Genomic DNA, 19,936 nt, shown 5'->3' with positions numbered 1-19,936 from the left:
CAAGTGCTGGGTTGTATGTGGTGACTAGAGGTACTCGGTTATTTGTTTTTTTCTCTGTGTATTGGAGGAGATTTTCTCTTCGGGTTTTCAAGGCTGTGTTTATGCTGTTGTTGATGGTTTTGTCTTTGTAACCTTTCTTATGGAAGGAGTCTGCCAGTGTTCTGAGATGTTTATCTCTGTCTTCTGGGTCTGAACAAATTCGGTGGTATCTGATGGCCTGGCTGTGTATGATGGCCCGTTTGGTGTGTTGGGGGTGAAAACTGGAACTATGAAGATAGCTGCATCGGTCAGTCGGTTTTCTGTATATCGACGTGTGTAGCTTGTCATCCCTGATGTATACTGTAGTGTCCAGGAAGTTGACATGTGTGTTCGAATAGTCCATTTTTAGTTTGATAGATGGGTGAAAAGTGTTGATCAATGAGAAGAATTGGTTTAGATTTTCTTCACCTTCAGTCCATATCATGAATATATCATCAATATAGCGATAATATCTGTATGGCTTTTGTTGTATGCTGTTCAGAAATTTGTCCTCCAGGTCAGCCATAAATAAATTTGCATATTGGGGTGCCATTTTGCTTCCCATAGCAGTACCCATACACTGGAGATAGATGTCATTATTGAAAGTGAAGTAGTTGTGTGTAAGAATGAATTCAATGAGCCGTGTCACATCCTCAGCAGTGTATTTGTGGTCTGGTGAGGATGATAAGAATCTGTGACATGCCGCCAACCCATCCTTGTGAGGGATGTTACTGTACAGAGATTCTACATCCATAGTGACTAGAAGTGTATTAAGTGGTAATTGTTGTATATTGTTAAGCTTGTTCAGAAAATCAGTGGTGTCTTGCAGGAAACTTGCAGTGTTCATGACTAAAGGTTTTAACATGTTTTCTACAAGGCCTGAGATATGTTCGGTAAGTGTATTCATACCTGTTATAATGGGTCTGCCTGGATTTCCTGGCTTGTGGATCTTGGGCAGCATGTAGAAGTCTCCAATTTCTGGATTATCCGGAATCGCATTGATGAGTTCTGAATGTAGGTGGCTTGGTATTGCCGCAATGAGACCTTTTAATTGCTGAGTAAAATCCTGGGTCGGATTATAATCCAGTTTTTTGTAGTAAGTAGTATTTGCCAGCTGCCTCTGGCCCTCTTGTATATATTTGTCTGTATCCATCACAACGACTGCTCCCCCTTTATCTGCTGGTTTGATGGTTATGGCCTGATTATTGCGCAGGTCATGTACAGCTCTTCGCTCCAGTGGTGAAAGGTTGTATAATATTTTCTTTTGCTGGGTGGATATCAGGGATGTAACTCGCAGCCTGAAGCTGTAAATATAGGTATCCAGTTTGGGGTTGCGTCCTTGTGGAGGTGTGAAGTTACTGTTCTTTTTCCTTTTGTAACCTCCTATTGTCCTAGGATTCCTTTCCTTACTGTCAAAATATTCTTTGAGCCTTAGTCTCCTAAAGAATTCCTCCATATCTGACCATACTTGTAATTTATCCAATTAATAAATAAAAAAAGTATCACGGACAGTACTCAATTTTCTCTGTTCAATTTATAGTAGTCTTTTGTTCCAGTCGCTGCCTTGACCCAGAAAATGAATCTGGTCTAAGGCAGCGAAATAAATTTTTGGCATTTTGTAGCGGTGCTGTGTAACCACATGTCTCCCTAGGGGGAGGTGGATGTTACCTATTTCCATGCCAGAGACATGCTTGGACATTCTGCACCAAAACCTCTTTCTGGTCTTGCCCACATAAAATGCACCACCCTCACAAGTCATTCGGTAGACCACTGCAGGAGTTTGGCAGTTTACAAAGTGTTTGGGTTTGAACACCTGACCATTGGGAACGGCAAATACTTTCTTCTTTCTAATCAATGGACAGTGGGCACAGTCTCCACATGTGAAAGTGCCATACACTGAACAATGTTTTTTGTTGAACTTACGGTATTCACTTTTTACCAGTTTGTCTTTAAGGGACGAGGCCCATTTAAAAGTGACAGAAGGGACCGGAGAAACAAAGTGCTTTACTTTGTCGTCATCTTTTGGATAACCACAAATGTCCGTCCCCCCTTCTCCCTGTAAATGAACTGTTATAACCCATGCCATAACTGTAATATAATATATATACAGCACATTAATTGTCACAATTATAGCAATTTTCAGGTGTCTCAGCCCTTACATTTCCCCTGTGGAGGGCACACTAACCTGTGACCACTTGTAAGCCCCACAGGCCCGGGGTTGCCCCTTTGGGGTAGAGGTGAGGACAATTCCCTGACTGGGTTACCTGTGGGGGGATCTTCTGTTTTTCTTTGTGTGTTTTAATAAAGAGAAATCTCTGGATAAGCGAGCCCATTTGGTGGAAGGGGTAAATATATCATGATTACCAAGTCTAACATATGATAATGTATAATGAAATGTGATTGTACATCATCATGTAATACTGAAAATCTGTCTTTTTTGATGTACTCATAGAAATGTAAGAACCCCCTGAAGAAGACCATAACCTTTAAGGTCGAAATGCATTGGGGCATTTCCTACACATGGGATGGTATCATTATAATTAATAACACTGTGGGGAAACATTCTCTGTTGTATATTTTCTAAAAACCAAACCACATGGTATTATCAATTATTGATCTTCCTTCTCAATTCAAACTGTTTTGCACTGTGTATACCAGAACTCATATTTTAACTTTTGTATTTTATTGATGTCCAACTATCTTTTGATAATAAAACAAGTGATTCTTATGAACTTTTTTGACTCATACTTGCTGCTAAAAAGCCCCATGGGGAATTCTCCATTTTTTTTCAAACAAGTGTTAGTTAGAGGGCCAATTCTCCGATGCAATATCGCAGTCCCGCTATAAGTCGCTGATCACCGCCATTACTAGTAAAAAAAATAAATAAAAAGAAATTAATAAAAATATCACATAGTTTGTAGATCCTAGAACTTTTGTACAAACCAGCCAATATACACTTATTGGAATTGTTTTACCAAAAATATGTAGCAGAATATAGATTGGCCTACATTGATGAAGAAATTTGATTTTTAAAACTTTTTTATTGGGTATATTTTTTATAGCAGAAAGTTAAAAATGTAATTTTTTTTTCCAAATTGTTGATTTTTTTTGTTTATACACACAGCGGCAATGAGTGGGGGAAAGAGCTTGCTCCTAAGTGGTGATCACTGTTCAAGATGAGACAGTCACTTGGTCAGGATCCAGACCACGACCTTGGTCAGGATCCAGATTGCAGCAAACTAATGATCTGGAGCACCACTTAGGGCTCTCATGAGTGCACCATGCCATCTTAAACAAATGTGGACAACATTCTAGAGTGTGAACTACAAAGTAGTTGGTGGTTGGCAGAAAGTTGAGGTCTGTAGCATTTTATTGAACTAATCAAAGGGATTCAATAATAATTTAATTGGTTGGACACATGGGGTTGATTTACTAAAGACAAATAGGTTGTGCACTTTGCAATGAAACCTCCCTTAAGCTCTGGGGGCATGATGTCAGAGGAAGGCGGGTTCCCCGTTTACATCACCAAGTGGCCCCGCCCTCAGCTATATAACAGCTGTCACCGAGAAGAAGTGTCACTCGACAGGAGCCTCCCATGGAGACAGAGCTGTTGCATTTTTATTTTCTTTTTTCGGTTCATGATAGAAGATGAATGGACATCACTGGACATTTTTATTTTTTTATTTTTTAATAAGGGACTTGTCTCAAAGTGTCCCCTGTCTGACTATTTTTGACACTTTTTTGTGAATTGATGGGGGTACAATGTACCTCATACCACTTCACATAGGAGGGAGTGGGATCTGGGGGTCCCCTTGTTAAAGGGTGCTTCAAGATTCTGATAAGCCCCCCACCTTAATATTCATACCAGACCCAAAGGGCCTGGTAATGGACTGGGGGGAAACCCATGCTGTTTTTTTCAATGATTTTTATCTATATTGCCGAGACCCGACAATTCATTACAGCTGCGATCAGTTTTAAATTACTTTTTTTCCTGTAGAAATATCATTTTACTGTGGTACTATTCTAAACACGGGAAAATTGTGCCACTTTACAGGCATACTATAGACACCTCCCAGGCACGATATTTAAAGGAATATATTTTATTTTTATTGTTTCACTTTAAGCATTATTAAAATCACTGCTCCCAAAAAAACGGCAGTTTTTAAAAACCTGTTTTGCATTGATACATGTCCCCTGGGGAAGGACCCAGGTCCTCAAACAATTTTTATGGCAATAACTTGCATATACTGTAAGCCTTTAAAATGAGCACTTTTGGTTTTTCATGTTATTGTCCCATAGACTTTAACGGTGTTCCGCTGCTTTCAAATTTGCCGTGAACATTATGCGCATAATGTTTGCTGTTCGGCGAACAGGCGGACACCCGATGCTCGAGTTGTACTTACGTTCGACTCGAACATCAGGCTCAGCCCTATTCCCCACTCTTCATTTTCAACCTAGGTTGGAATATGGGGCATCTATCCATTTTTTTCCATATTTTCTGAAATTTCCAAGATGCATTACATTGAAGATAAGTATATTTCTCAAATAGTACATGTTTATCCGTTTCCTTTACCCATTCCCCAAGGGTAGGGGGTTAGATGAAATCCATCGAGAGGCTATTCATTTACACACCAGAAAAAGCATTCGCATTAAGGCCACTGTCTCATTATATACTAAATTGTTAGAATTTAGATACCTGAGGAGACACAGGACAGGATCAGGAGTAAGTGAGATGTCATATATGGAATTTATCGTATCTATCACATCTTGCCAATATCGATGCAGTTTTGGGCATCTCCAAAACAAATATACCTACTCTATGCAGCAACTCTGTGGTACGATATGCCCTGTACAAAATAAAAAGTTGGGTCATTCTATGTGTTGGGGATATCGACACAGGCTGAACATTCTTCATTATTTGGTCCCATATTTCTTCTAGATCCACATCAATATCCATCTCCCATTTTTGACTACATGGAATCGGAAATTTAAGAAGCAGTTCAGATAATAATTTCATATATACTTTAGAGAGTCCCTTTGTGTTGTTTGCTTGTACTACACTGTCCAAGACAGGGATTTTGTAAAAGAGGATGGTCAGGGCCATACCTTGTTTTTTAAAGCTTGTCTTAATTGTAGGTATTGAAAAAAACACCTTTTATCCAAACCATAGTCAGTACAAAGCTGCTGATAAGTTTCCAGCACTCCATCGGAGTACAATTGCATCAAGTTAGTAATCCCTGCACGTTCCCATCTAGAAAATTCTTCCAAGTGGTAAACTTCAGAAAACGCCCTATTAGGCCATAACAGAGTATATCTAGTACAGCTATGTCCTGGAATACCCAATATTGTTTTGGTAGACTGCCAGACCTTATATATCAGATGAAATGTAGGCTAAGTATATTGATTAAAGGGTAAAATAGAAGAATCAAGAGAGAGTAATGGATTGTCGTTATCGAATAAGGTGCTAAGTATATCAAAAGAAGAGTTTCCCAATCTGCAAAATGTTGAAGTTGAGCCACCAGGAATATATATCCAAGGATTAGGAGCTGAAAGCCCACCTTGAGCATTAGGATATTGTAGATATTCATATTTAATTCTAGCTGGCTTATTCCGCCATATCAAGCTCTGAAAGATCGTACCAAATCTCTTGAAATATTTCTGCACAATTCAGGAAGGCAAATTATGTAAATAATACAATAATTGTGGCATCCATATCATTTTCAAGAGATTGGCAAAACCAGCCACAGAAAGTGCAGCTTACACCAAACTTCATTTTGAGATCTAAATTTCTGAATTAATGGTAGCAAGTTTTGGGAGATATATTCTTTAGGTTGGGGAGAGATAGTCACCCTCAGGTATTTAATCTCTGCATCCACCCTAAGTTGTGATACTGTGGGGGGAGAGGGTCCCGGAGAGGGTCCAATGGGAGCAGTACTGACTTATTCCAGTTAATCCCAAGACCAGAAAAGACACCAAACGTTTCTATAGCAGACACTGCATCAACCAGTGACTCCTGAGTGTCAGCTAAGTATAGCAAGATATCATCTGCATACAGAGCTATTTTGTCCTCATGTTTCCCTCTGCAGAAGCCTCTCACCCCCTCCATTTGCCTCAACATAACTGCAAGGGGTTCTATCACTATTGAAAACAGGGTGACAGTGGACACGCTTGCCTAGTACCTTGGGAGAGATTAAAGGGGTCAGACACATTCCCGTTAACTCTTATAAAGACCTTAGATGTTGTATATAGGAGCTTGACCCAGTTGCAAAAAATGTTGCCAAAGCCAAAACGTTTAAGTACTTCCCATATATAACACCATATACTGTCAAATGCCTTGGCGGCATCTAAAGACAGCAAAACTTTACAAGTTAAGTTATCAACAGGAGTTTATATGTTTAAAAAGGTACATCTTACATTTATAGGAGTTGAGGAGTTGGGCATAAAACCTGTTTGACCTGTATGAATAATCGATTTGATAACTCTCTTTAATCTATTGGCCATAATCTTAGCTAATTTAATATCAGTATTAAACAACAATATTGGCCTGTAAGAGTCAGGACAGGAGATAGCGTGTCTTTCCTTTTCTTAGGTATAACCACGATTATAGCCTCTGTCATAGACAGAGATGGACAACCTTCCCTTAGAGCAGCATTAAGGTCTGTAGCATAAGGGGTAAAAGTGTTTTACCATATTGGCTATACACCTCATTGGGGATACCGTCTATTCCAGGGGCTTTTCCTTTAGGAAGAGTCGCCACAACAGCTTCCAATTCCTCTATAGTAATTGGATCATTCAGCATACATTTATCAGAATAGGACAGAGTAGGAAGGTTAATGTCATCTAAGAATTTAGATCAGCATTTGCATAAATGGCTCTTGAACTATATAACTCCTGGTAAAAGGATTTAAAAACCATCAAGATATCTTGTGTTTTAGTACAAAGCGTGCCATCTTTTGATTTTATAACATTTATAAAAGAAGTATTTGTTTTTTGATTGGGCAATCGCAGCTAGAAGTTTCCCCAGTTTTCCCCCCTTTGCCCACCCCAAACGTTTATTGAAAAATTGCTTATCCTGCGCTCTTTTTTCCATAAAGAGTTTGAGTTGAGATTGCACCTCTACCCATAGGGAACAGTTTTCAGTAGTTGAATCCTGAACATATGCTGCCTCAGTCGTAATCACCCGCTCATTTACCAAATTAACTTCCTTTCTACTTTTTGTTTTGGCCACACTAATTACTTTAATAAGAAGGCCCCTAAGATAGGCCTTTATAGTGTCCCAGACAATCAAGGGAGATGCAGTGGTCAAATTAATTTCTAAAAAAAGATTTATGGCCTTTTGTATATGATCATGTGTAGAAATTATCTGAAGCCAAAGTGGGTTAAGTTTCCACATAGATCGCTTTATTCCGATAGTATTGTCCTCAAGAGTGGCAAGGGGGAATGGTCAGACACGCCTCTAGGCAAGATATCAATAGAAGAGATATACCTAAATACTTTATAGGATCCCAACATATCGATGCGGGATAAGGTTTTATGGGTCTTGGAGTAACACGAGTATTGCATTTTCCAAGGATATAACTTTTGTCACAAATTGTGCAGACCACATTCCCCACATAGTTTGCCCAATGGTGTCAAGCATTCTACATTAGCATTCCTAGGGCATGGAAACCTATCCTGTTTGATAATAAAGACATTGTTAAAATTGCCCATCATAAGGACTGGGAGCAGAATTATATCAGTCACGAACTTTATAAATAACTGTATTACCTCACATGAATATGGGGGGGATATATACATTAGCAATCACAAAATGCCTATTAAAAGTCTGCAACACAAAAAAATATATTTCCTGTACCTATCCACCTCCACCCATTCACAGGAGAAACCGCCACTACCATAACCAGGATTGACACGCATAAGAAGAATATGCAGAGTGATATGCCGTATCTACACTACAGCGTGTCAAAAACTGCACTTTTTCTGGGGTGGCGTGCATCTGCTGTAGACTACAAAAGTATCAAAATTGCTTTGTGTGTCAGAGAACTATTAGCTCCTCTCACATTCCATGAAACAACCTTCAACATCTGGTCAAACCCAAATACGTATATAAAAAAGTATACAAAACCTATCACAGTTGCTCAGTTGCTCTACACCCACATACCCTTCCAAAGGGATAGAACTTTAAGTTTAATTTTAAATTATTGACCAGCAGAAACATTATTAAGCCTAATGCAAACTCTGCAAAAACAAAAACCATTTGGAAGAAGGAAAACAGAAAACAAGACACAACATAAAACAAGCAAACAACAACAACAAAAAATTATCTTATCTACTAGTGTTAACCCCTTCGCTGCAAGTGTCATTTATACAGGAATCAGTGCATTTTTTTAGCACTGATCACTGTATTGGTGTTACTGGCCCCCAAAAAGTGTCACTTAGGGTCAGATTTGTCTGCCGCAATGTCACAGTCCTGCTAAAAATTGCAGATCGCCACCATTACTAGTAAAAAAATAAATTAAATAAATAAAAATGCCATAAATCTAACCCAAAGTTTGTAGACGCAATAACTTTTGTGCAAACCAATCAATAAACGCTTACTGGAATTTTTTTTACCAAAAATATGTAACAGAATACATATTGGCCTAAACTGATGAAGAAATTAGATTTTTAATTTTTTTTTATTGGCAATGTTTTATAGAAGAAAGTAAGGAATATTGTTTTTTATTCAAAATAGCTGCTCTTTTTATGTTTATAGCGCAAAAATAAAAACCTCAGAGGTGATCGAATATCACCAAAAGAAAGCTCTATTTGAGGGAAAAAAAGGACAACAATTTTATTTGGGTACAGTGTCGCATGACCGTGCAATTATCAGTTAAAGCAACGCAGCTCCGTATCACAAAAAATGGCCTGGTCAGCAAGGGGATAAAACCTTCCAGGGCTGAAGTGGTTAAAGGAATAGCTTATTTGTCTGTAGCAAATCAACCCCATGAATTGTAAAATATTTTCTACATTATGCCCTTAGTAACTACACCCAATTCACTTTGAATCAAGTTCTCAAGTCATTTCACTCATCTATACTTAATAGGACCAGATCTAAATGTAATTGGCCTTTTCTTCATTTTCACTGGCGTTAACATTTTCAATGTCTATTTGTTACTATTTTTTAAAACAACCTTTACTTTTACTATTAATAAATTCAATGAAAAATTTTTTTTTAATAAATTGATATGGTTAGTTCTGTGGTTTAACATGAGAATGTTAGCATCCTGAAATGCTTGAACACTTATTCAAACTCAATGAAATTGTTGCTAAACACCAGTAAAAAATAACAAAAATAATTCCTGGTGTAGAATAGTAAAAAAGGATATAGAATAGAATCTGAGGGGAAGAATTCCCACTTGTGTGAAGGGGTCAAAAACAAAACTGTGGTATTTTCCATGAGCTTACTGGAGCTGTGATGAGGAAGTAAGGTTATATTGTATCCTGGGCCTTCATCCAATCTCTGCACTTTGCCAGGTAGGTGGCTGAGGCTGTGGTGAGGAAGATGCAGATTGAGGACCTTTGTCGGATTCCAGAATGTTTCAATCTTTCAGGAGGCAGATTCCTTCATCTAACGAGGCAATGATGACCATGTTTCCATCTTTGGTAACTTGAAGCTTGGCCGGGTATACCCATCGGTTCATCGGTATATGATCTGATGGTTCCACAAAGATTTAGTGATGGTAGCCATATTTCTTCTCCTTTGCATTGTGTATACAGATACGTCTGGAAAGAATGAGAGGCCTTAAGTGCATGGAGGCCTATTCTCTGGGTTTCTTGTGCGCATAAGGAATTTGTCCTTGGTTTGGTAGAAATATAAGAGGACAATCGTGTCCCTTGGTAGCTGATTTGAGTGATACCTTGGTTCAGGTAGTCAGTTTTGAAATGATTTGTCAGGGATAGAATATCTGAATGTATTGTGCTGCGCAGTGAGACAAGCATGTCTTTTAATGCCATGTCTAATACAGGCTGGTCTTTAGTAGGAAACTCCAAGATGTAATTTCAAGAGTCTTGTAATTCCCCTGTATCATTAAGAGAAACATCTCCCATGTCTCCTTCATCTATATTTTGCTGACGGTTTTTCTGTTTTGCCCTCACAGGGCTGGATGAAGATGAGGAGGATTGGGAGTGAACGTTGCTCTCTGTATTAAGTCAGGATTTGTTGGTTGAGAAGCGTTGGGAGCTATCTCTGTTTGCCTGAGATCTGCCATGCGGGTTTCCTATCCTGGCTGTGCTGGCGGCAGGGCAGCTGGAAAAAGTCTGTCATCCGCCCGAGTTTTTCTGTCTCTTTTCTTTTCCTAGACATAATTTCTACAAGTGCCCGATGGCCTGGGCGGTGAAATTGTCATGTTCCGAGGCCCAGGGACTGCGAGATTAGCTCAGGTTTGCCGCTGTGAAACAGAGTTCTAATTCTAAGCAGCCATAAGCAGCCATACTCCTTGGCTGCTGGCCGCGCCCCTTTTTTTATTAATTTAGTCCAGCCACAATACTAGCAGTGTGGATCCCACTGTAAAATTGAAACAGTATCTGTTAATAATGGTAATATTCGTTACATTTATTTGTATCCTTTGAGTTAATTATATGTTTGTTTTTTAATCAACAGGTGAATACATTGTAATGACAGTGCATTTCCACCTGCAAAGGAAAATGGGATATTTTGTCATACAGACATATATCCCTTGCATAATGACCGTCATTCTTTCTCAGGTGTCTTTTTGGATCAACAAAGAATCTGTTCCGGCTAGAACAGTTTTTGGTATGCCTTGGAATTGATGCACCCTTTACCTCCCATTTCATTATTCATTTATCATTTCATTGTCTATTTGTTACAGGTGAATATTCACAGCAAATTGTCCTGTTTTACCTACGAAGGAAAATAGGCTATTACATCATCCATACATACATTCCATGCAGCATGACTGTTGTGTTGTCTCAAGTTGTGTTTTGGATCAACAAAGAATCAGTTCCAGCAAGGACTGTTGCGGGTATGGACCTAGCTTATTTTTTAGAACCTATATATAGCTAAATAAATACTTACCTTATGTTGCTGGAGATTTATACCCAAGACATGTCTGTCACATCATCTTACCCTTGGATAATGCTGTAAGTTCCTGTAAACAGGGAGACAAAAAAAAGGAAAGTTACACCTTTAACAGAAATACCTTTTTTAATATCTAACACTGAACACTTCATACATTTTTACATTATTGAATAAGACAGCAAAAATGTGAAGATGATGATGGTGCAAGGTGAGGTAATACGTTGGTTGGTGGAAGGTGCTTTGCACATAGAGATTTTTATGTACTGAATATCCACTGTTATGGTCATCTATAAAGTTTGACCTATGGAGTTTATTTCCATACCATAATAAAGATATGATTAATTTGAATTGGCTCTAGCTGCAGCCATGAGTTTGTTTAACCACTTAAAGTCCTGAAAATCTTAAAATGGCCTAAGGATGGGAAGTGATTAATTATAAAGATGTTAATATATCAGGGAATTATTTTCTGGGAAAAATTCTGCTACTTTTAAAAACTGTCCCATACAAATACATTTTTTTATTTTGATGAATACAGCACTGGAAATTAAGAGCAGGACATTTTGGTGAAGGGCATTTAGTAGCAATAACAGGCATTTCACTCTAAACTATGCTGTTCCCCTGCACTATCTCTGCATTGTCTCTCCAACATTTTACCTTTTCCTATCTACAACCTTAACATTTAATCTACCTTAAGTTTAAACTTTTACTCTTACCTACCACATAGTACTGGAATGTAATGTAAACTAAAAAGCAACACTGCATTGAAGCTTTTCAAAATGTAACTCCTAATCCTTAAAATTATTATAAAAATGTATCTCCTAACACCTAAACTATTATTGAAAATCAACCCTTAATATTTAATCTTATCCCTTTCCTAACATTAGACTATAACCTAACTCCTGAAGAAGTAACAAAGTTAACCGTCCAGTGAATTATTTAGTCAACACTTGTGAAAGTATCAGAAGCATATCAGTCTTTCAATTATTTGTACCAGTGCCAAAATTAGACATTTAAAGCTCTCAAAAAACTTACATCAGCTGGAGGAGATAAAATATGCATCAGAGCACTATATTAATTGCAATTCAAATGACACAGTGCACTAGGTCACTTTAATTTATTATGTTTTCTTAAACCTAATCTTAATTTCCATTTGCTTTTGGATCCATATTTAATTTAGATTTTTTTTTTTTTTTTTTTAATGGAATGTGTTGTTGAGCAGAAAGACACAAATGTATCGCAACTTGTTTTATTGAATTGTATATGTTTTGTGTATTTTGTATCTGTGTATCTAAATGTAAGATTTGTAGCTTACCCTTCCTATCTATCACAGGTGTGAGTTTAGTATTCTCTAATGACTGCATGGATATAGTAACAGTGGGGTACTGCATGTTTTGTTTATATTTTAGATTTACACATGACTTAATAATTCTTCTGAAATGAATCTGTATAATGAGCTTGCCTTGCTTTTGGTGTAATAAATCAAGGCAAATGTTATTGTTGTCACAGTGGAAGAATCCTGCGTGGTGCTTGTTTCTAACTTTCACAATAACTCACAGTAACATTTTATGAATCTACTACAGTAGATTAAAATGATTGGTTGCTATGGTTTGAACTTTGCACTTACTTATTAAACAATCCTTGGTGTGATAATTATTTATCCCACACAATATCAAGCACATCTGAAAGTGATCAGGCCATTTAATTATCTATTTAGATATTGCTGATTGGTAATTATAGGTTACATCACCTTTGTACAATCCTCTTTGCCTTAATCAATTAGCTCAATTTAAAAAAATAAGATTGGCTTGTTACCATACCAGTGAAAAAAATGAACACATAAATTGTTTTGAATACCAAGGAATTGCACAGAAGACACTTAATTTCCGATTATTTTGATTAGCAATGTATGCATTAGGTGTTGCTTGACAAATGGTCAGCAAATCTTGCAGTGAAATTCTAATCATTCTAAGGGTAGCAGAGACATGACAGGGCAACCTGAAGATCCTGGCATACAGTTGTGCTCAAAAGTTTGCATACCCTGGCATAAATTGTGAAATTTTGGCATTAATATTGAAAATATGACTGATCTTGTAAAAAAAAAAATGTCTTTTATTTAAGGATAGCAATCACATGAAGCCCTTTATTATCACATAGTTTTTTGGATCCTTTTTAAATCATAATGATAACAGAAATCACCCAAATGGCCCTGATAAAAAGTTTACATACCCTGGAATGTTTATCCTTGGTACAGACACAGAAGGTGGCACACACAGGTTAAAATGGCAATTAAAAGGTTAATTTTCCACATCTGTGGCTTTTAAAAATCACAATTAGTGTCTGTGTATAAAGAGTCAATGAGATTGTTAGCTCTCACATGGATGCATTAAGCAGGCTAGACACTGAGCCATGAGGAGGTAGAAAAGAACTGTCAAAAGACCTGTGTAACAAGGTAATGCAACTTTACAAAGATGGAAAAGGATATAAAAAGATATCAAAAGCTTTGAATATGCCAGTCAGTACTGTTTAATCACTTATTAAGAAGTGGAAAATTAGGTGCTCTTTTGATACCAAGCCAAGGTCAGGTAGACCAAGAAAAATTGGTCTACCTGAAAATTGGTCTATCCTTTAATAAAAGACAGTTTTTTTGGCATGATCAGTCATATTTTCAATATTAATGCCAAAATTTCACAATTTCTGCAAGGGCATGCAAACTTATGAGCATGACTGTAAATGCATACAGTATCTCACAAAAGTGAGTACACCCCTCACATTTTTGTAAATATTTTATTCTATCTTTTCATGTGACAACACTGGAGAAATGACACTTTACTACTATGTAAAGTAGTGATTGTACAGTTTGTATAACAGTATACATTTGCTGTCCCCTCAAAATAACTCAACACACAGCCATTAATGTTTAAATCGCTGGCAACAAAAGTGAGTACACCCCTAAGTGAAAATGTCCAAATTGGGCCCAAAGTTTCAATATTTTGTGTGGCCACCATTATTTTCCAGCACTGCCTTAACCCTCTTGGGCATGGAGTTCACCAGAGCTTCACAGGTTGCCACTGGAGTCATCTTCCACTCCTCCATGATGACATCACAGAGCTGGTGGATGTTAGAGACATTGAACTCCTCCACCTTCTGTTTGACCAGTATTGACCAGTATGAGAGAGCGATAGTGATAACACCAAATTTAACACACTTGCTCCAATTTCACACCTGAGACCTTGTAACACTAACGAGTCACATGACACCGGGGAGGGAAAATGGCTAATTGGTCCCAATTTGGACATTTTCACTAAGGGGTGTACTCACTTTTGTTGCCAGCGGTTTAGATGTTAATGGCTGTGAGTGGAGTTATTTTGAGGGGAAAGCTAATTTACACTGTTATACAAGCTGTACACTCACTACTTTACATTGTAGCAAAGTGTCATTTTTTCAGTGTTGTCACATGAAACGATATAATAAAATATTTATAAAAATGTGAGGGGTGTACTCACATTTGTGAGATACTGTATGGTGCTATCAGCTGTTGTTAGGCTTATCCTTAACCACTTTATCCCTGGAAAGATTTACCCCCTTCCTGCCCAAGCCCTTTTCTGCGATACGGCACTGCATTGCTTTAACTGACAATTACGCGGTCATGCAACGTTGTACCCAAAACATAATTGTCGTCCTTTTTCCCACAAATTTCGCACAAGAGCTTACTTTTGGTGTTATTTGATCACCTCTGCGATTTTTTATTTTTTGTGCTATAAACAAAAAAGAGCAACAATTTTGAAAAAAAAGCAATATTTTTTTACGTTTTGCTATAATAAATATCCCAAACAAATATAAAAAAAAGGCCAATATGTATTCTTCTACATATTTTTGGTAAAAAAAAAACGCAATAGGCGTATATTGATTGGTTTGTGCAAAAGTTATCGCATCTACAAAATAAGGGATAGATTTATGGCATTTTTATTATTAATTTTTTTATTAGTAATGGCAGCGATCTGCGATTTTTGTCATGACTGCGACATTGCGGTGGACAGATCGGACACTTTTGACGCTATTTTGGGACCATTGGCATTTATACAGATAAAAATGCACTGATTACTGTGTAAATGTCACTGGCAGGGAAGGGGTTGAACACTAGGGGGCGATCAAGGGGTTAAGTGTGTTCCCTCAGTGTGTTATAACTGTAGGGGGATGGGCTCACTAGAATATGACAGAGATCACTACTCCCAATCACTGGGAGCAGTAGATCCCTGTCATGTTGCTAGGCAGAACAGGGAAATGCCTTGTTTACACCTCCTCGCTCTGCCTCTCCGTGCCACAATCACACGTCACCGGCGGACATCGAGTCATCCCAGACAATTTATTCTACCACCCAATAATTTGATTGGCTGTAGGGTGTTTGAAGAGTTTGAATGATTTTTGCCAATGGATGGGGTAATGGCGGATGTCTGTAATAATAAATCAGTTAATTCTGAGATATTTGAAATATGAGCACTCATTCTAGGTAACATCCTAGTTAATTTTCATGTGCCAAAATAATGGTTTACATATTTAGCATTATTATTATTATTATTATTATTATTATACGCGATTTATATAGCGCCAACAGTTTACGCAGCGCTTTACAATGTATAGGGGGGACAACACAATTACAGTACAGTTCAATACAAAAGGTATAGGAGGGCCCTGCTCATAGAGCTTACATTCTAAAGGGAGAGGGGGTGGTGGTACAAAAGCTAATATCTGCAGAGAATGATTTGATGGGGGTGGCATTAGGAGACTTTTTTTTTCTTCTTTGTTCGTGTGTGCATATAGAAGTAGCATAATAAAAAGTGACTAATATTATTTATTCTTTATTTTAAAGGGATTACAACAGTTCTTACAATGACCACTTTAAGCATCAGTGCAAGGCACTCTTTCCCAAAAGTATCATATGCAACTGCAATGGACTGGTTTATAGCTGTCTGTTTTGCCTTCGTATTCTCTGCACTCATTGAGTTTGCTGCAGTGAATTATTTTACCAATCTCCAGACTCAAAAAGTTATGATGAAGGTTGCTAAAGAATCAGCTACCTTAGCAGCAGTGGCCGTGACAGCGGTGGCAGAGGATGAGATTGTCACAGTAAGTTATTCAGTAAAAAGTATTATATATTGTACACATAGAGACTAGATCAGATTTTAGTAACATTTATTTGCTGGCTGCAGATCAAAACTACAGAAAATTATTGTAAATGTTCCTGAAATATGCCTATATTTCTTTAGTCTGAACATAGGCGTTCGCATGGGGTGTGCCGGGTCACCCCGTATGCATATCGCTCTGTGTGGTGGCGTTGGGGGTTTTTTTCAGCCAAAACTACCTCAGGTACTCCCTGCGCTTGCTGCATTCTCCTGTCATCTGTAAACACAGAATCAAGGTTTCTGTGTCAACAATTGACACGCTTCTCTCCCAGCGGCTGCCTGCACTGAACCTTCCATGTTCCCTGTCCCATGCCAGTGAAAGCAGAGGATTGGGCGGTGGATGTGCACAGCCACGCTAGCCCGGAAGCAGCACACCGTGAAGCCTGTGTCCTCCCTGCGGCCTGAACTCTCCTATGGAACATGGCTGGATCTAGGGGGGTGCTGGGGTGGGCTAGGCACCCCCAGATTTCAGTTGCACCCCCCAAACAATTCTCCTCTCTCATGGATGCTGTGCCCAGACAGGTTTGCACATCATCAATATCAGCAGAAGCTACTAGAACTACAACAGCTATAACTCACAATGCCCAGCTTTCAGCCAACACACTCCCCCTGCCGCCACCCCTCCGCTCCATGAACAGAAGAGGAGAGAGGGCTCAGTCTGCTCCTCGTCCTCCTGCCCCTATCTTTTTGTCTGCCTGCCCACATTGCAATACCTGTGTGTGCAGCCAGTGCTGTCTGTCTGAGAAAGGGACGTGTGGGTGGGAGATTGGAACTACAGCAGCTTCAGCTAGATCAGGGCTGCATAAATGATACCTGAGCCTGCAGAGACCAGCCTGGGGTGAGTGAGTATTTCACTGAACTCTCCATATCTCCCCTCTTCTCCCCCATCTGTCCCCACTTCTCCCCATCTGTCTCACCCCTCCCCCCATCTGTCCCCTCCTTCTCCCCCATATGTTCCCCCTCCACTCTATCTGTCCCCTCTTCCTTTTCTCCCATCTGTCATCCCCAAATCCCCCATCAGTTCCCCATCCCCTTCTCTTCCATCTGTCTCCCTTTCTCCCCAATCTGTGTCACCCTCCCCCTCCCCCTATCTATCCCCTCCTTCTCCCCCATCTGTCCCCACCTCCTTTTCTTCCATCTGTCACCCTCCAAATCCTCATCAGTTCCCCCCTCTTGCCTTCTCCTCCATCTGACTCCCCCCTTCTCTCCCCATCTGTCTCCCCCTCCTCCCCTTCTCCCCCCATCTGTCTCCCCCCTCCTCCCATATCTGTCCCCCCTTCTCCCCATCTGTCTCCCCCACTAATCTCCCATCTGTTCCCTCCTCCTCCCCTTCTTCCCCATCTGTCAACCCCATTCTCCCTAATCTGTCTCTCCCACATGCTTCCCCTTTCACCCCCATCTTTCCCCCCCTCCTCCCCCTCTCAGCTGAACTCTGCACTCTATGCGCAGTACACACCTAAACTCTGCTCTCTATAGGCAGCGCACACCTCAACTCGGCTTCTTTATAGGCAACGCACACCTGAACTCTGCATTCTATAGGCAGCACACACCTGAACTCTGCACTCTAAAGGAACACTGCTCTCTGTGCACAGTGCACACCTGATCTCTGTACTCTCGCAGCACACATCTGAACTCTGTGCTTTATAGGCAGCGTACTCTGGAACGCTACACTCTATGGGTCTGAAATTATATTTTCATACCATTTAAATTGTAAAAACAAAAAAATCTTACTGAAGAGGGCCAAACCTTTTCAGTACAAAAAGCATGATCTGTTACTTTTTTCTAGTAATTTATGGTAGTAAAGTTTATATATTACAGCAAAAAAAAAAGACTACCTTTAGGTTCTGTTAGTAAAGTTTAGCCTGATGTCTCTGCACTATAGTGTTTTCTGAACATGAATGTAAATAATATAAACAGCAACAATGATCAATGATTTGTGGTAAATATTAGGATATTCAGTTGGAGGTTGACCCATGTAAGTTTTACAGCAAAGAGTATTAGTTATACTGTAGACAAAATTACAATACATATGCCACCTAGTGGGTAGGAACAACATTACAGCTCTTCAAACATTTAAGTTCATGTGGTGGTCTTTATGGTATGGATTGCCATTTTATCCAAAGTTATTCAAATTTAAACCATCTTCATTTACTTGTGAACTTTGGCTTTGTGATTTTCATGCTCTTCTATTATCCTCTGTTCTGCTCTTTTCTTTCATCAAAGGTGATTAGAATGAGTTAGTCATGATTTTTAGAGTTGCCAATTTGGTGGATTCCAAGCTAGACTAGTTTATACTGCTGGCAACCCTACAATTGCCTAGCTTAACTTTCTTTTTCTGGACAACTTAACAGGTTTGGACACTGCTCATATCTCTTTTTCTTTTATGTTTTTCCCTTTAGCTAGTAGAGGCTATTGCTACGTGCATTTGTAAGATGTTCTTGTGTTATAATTGTTCTGTGCTAGGCTTTCATTTAGCTCCTTCTCCCTCTCCTTCCTGTTCTAAGCTCTGTGTGCTGTAGCAGTATATATGCAGGTATTAGTGGTATTAGGGATGAGCCGAACACCCCCTGGTTTGGTTCGCAGCAGAACATGCGAACGTGCAAAAAATTAGTTTGAACACGTGAACACCGTTAAACTCTATGGTACACAAACGCTAAAAATCAAAAGTGCTAATTTTAAAGGCTTATATGCAATTATTGCCATAAAAAGCATTTGGGGACCTGGGTCCTGCTCCAGGGGACATATATCAATGCAAAAAAAAGTTTCTAAAACAGGTTTTTTTGGGAGCAGTGATCTTAATGCTTAAAGTGACACAATGGGGGATTTTTTCTCTTAATGGGACTTTGTAGGGCAGGAGTCTCAAGACAATATATCAGCCTTCACAGCCTTTTCTTGCTGAAACAGCTTTTGTGGGGTTAAGTGTATCTTTGAACATTGTCATGTATAATTGTTGTACCATCATCATCTAAAAAATTTTGGCATCCATTTTTTCCTTTTTTACCATTTGCTATGTCTTTTTAAACCTTTTGATAAATAAAATTATTGTTTATAATATTTTTGATATATTGTCTTGAGACTCCTGCTCTACAAAGTCCCATTAAGAGGAAAAATCCCCCATTGTGTATCTATATAGGGATGTGGGCAAGCTGTCTCCTTCCATCAAGTCCCTGTCACCATTGTATGTTTAATGCTTAAAGTAAAACAATAAAAATGAATTATTCCTTTAAATATCGTTCAGGGGGGTGTCCTTAGTATGCCTGTAAAGTAGCAGATTTTTCCCATGTTTAGAACAATACCACAGCAAAATGACATTTTTAAAGGAAAAATGTCATTTAAAACTACTGGTGGCTGTAATGTATTGTTGGGTCCCAGCAATATAGATGAAAATCATTGAAAAAAAACAGCATGGGTCCCCCCCCAGTCCATTACCAGGCCCTTTGGGTCTGGTATGGATATTAAGGGGAGCTCCGCACCCAATTTTTTTTTTTTTTTTAAATGACATGGGGGTCCCCCGGGCACTATATACTCTGAACAGCAGTATATATACTATATGGCCATGAAGACAGGGGAACACTTGAGAGAAGAGAATTGCTGCACACCCCAAGTAGAGCAGAAACAAGGGAATTGTCCCCCAAGGAAAGGGGTTTTCTAGGCAGCA

At 38.9% G+C, this 19,936-nt stretch overlaps 1 protein-coding gene across 1 annotated transcript in view; it reads left to right on the top strand.

The window, feature by feature from the left end:
* The window catches only part of GABRA6 (gamma-aminobutyric acid type A receptor subunit alpha6), a 225,624-nt gene that overhangs the window by 36,728 nt on the left and 168,960 nt on the right, over nt 1-19,936 (top strand). Inside the window, exons 7-8 of the mRNA XM_073620841.1 lie at nt 10,890-11,042; nt 15,966-16,222. Of these exons, the coding sequence (XP_073476942.1) occupies nt 10,890-11,042; nt 15,966-16,222 (410 nt within the window). The remainder of the gene's footprint in view (nt 1-10,889; nt 11,043-15,965; nt 16,223-19,936) is intronic.

Source organism: Aquarana catesbeiana, linkage group LG03 (assembly GCF_042186555.1).
Source record: "Aquarana catesbeiana isolate 2022-GZ linkage group LG03, ASM4218655v1, whole genome shotgun sequence".
NCBI classification, from domain to species: Eukaryota; Metazoa; Chordata; class Amphibia; order Anura; family Ranidae; genus Aquarana; species Aquarana catesbeiana.
The sequence above is the reverse complement of the archived record's forward strand: the minus strand, read 5'-3'. Positions and strand labels throughout refer to the sequence as shown.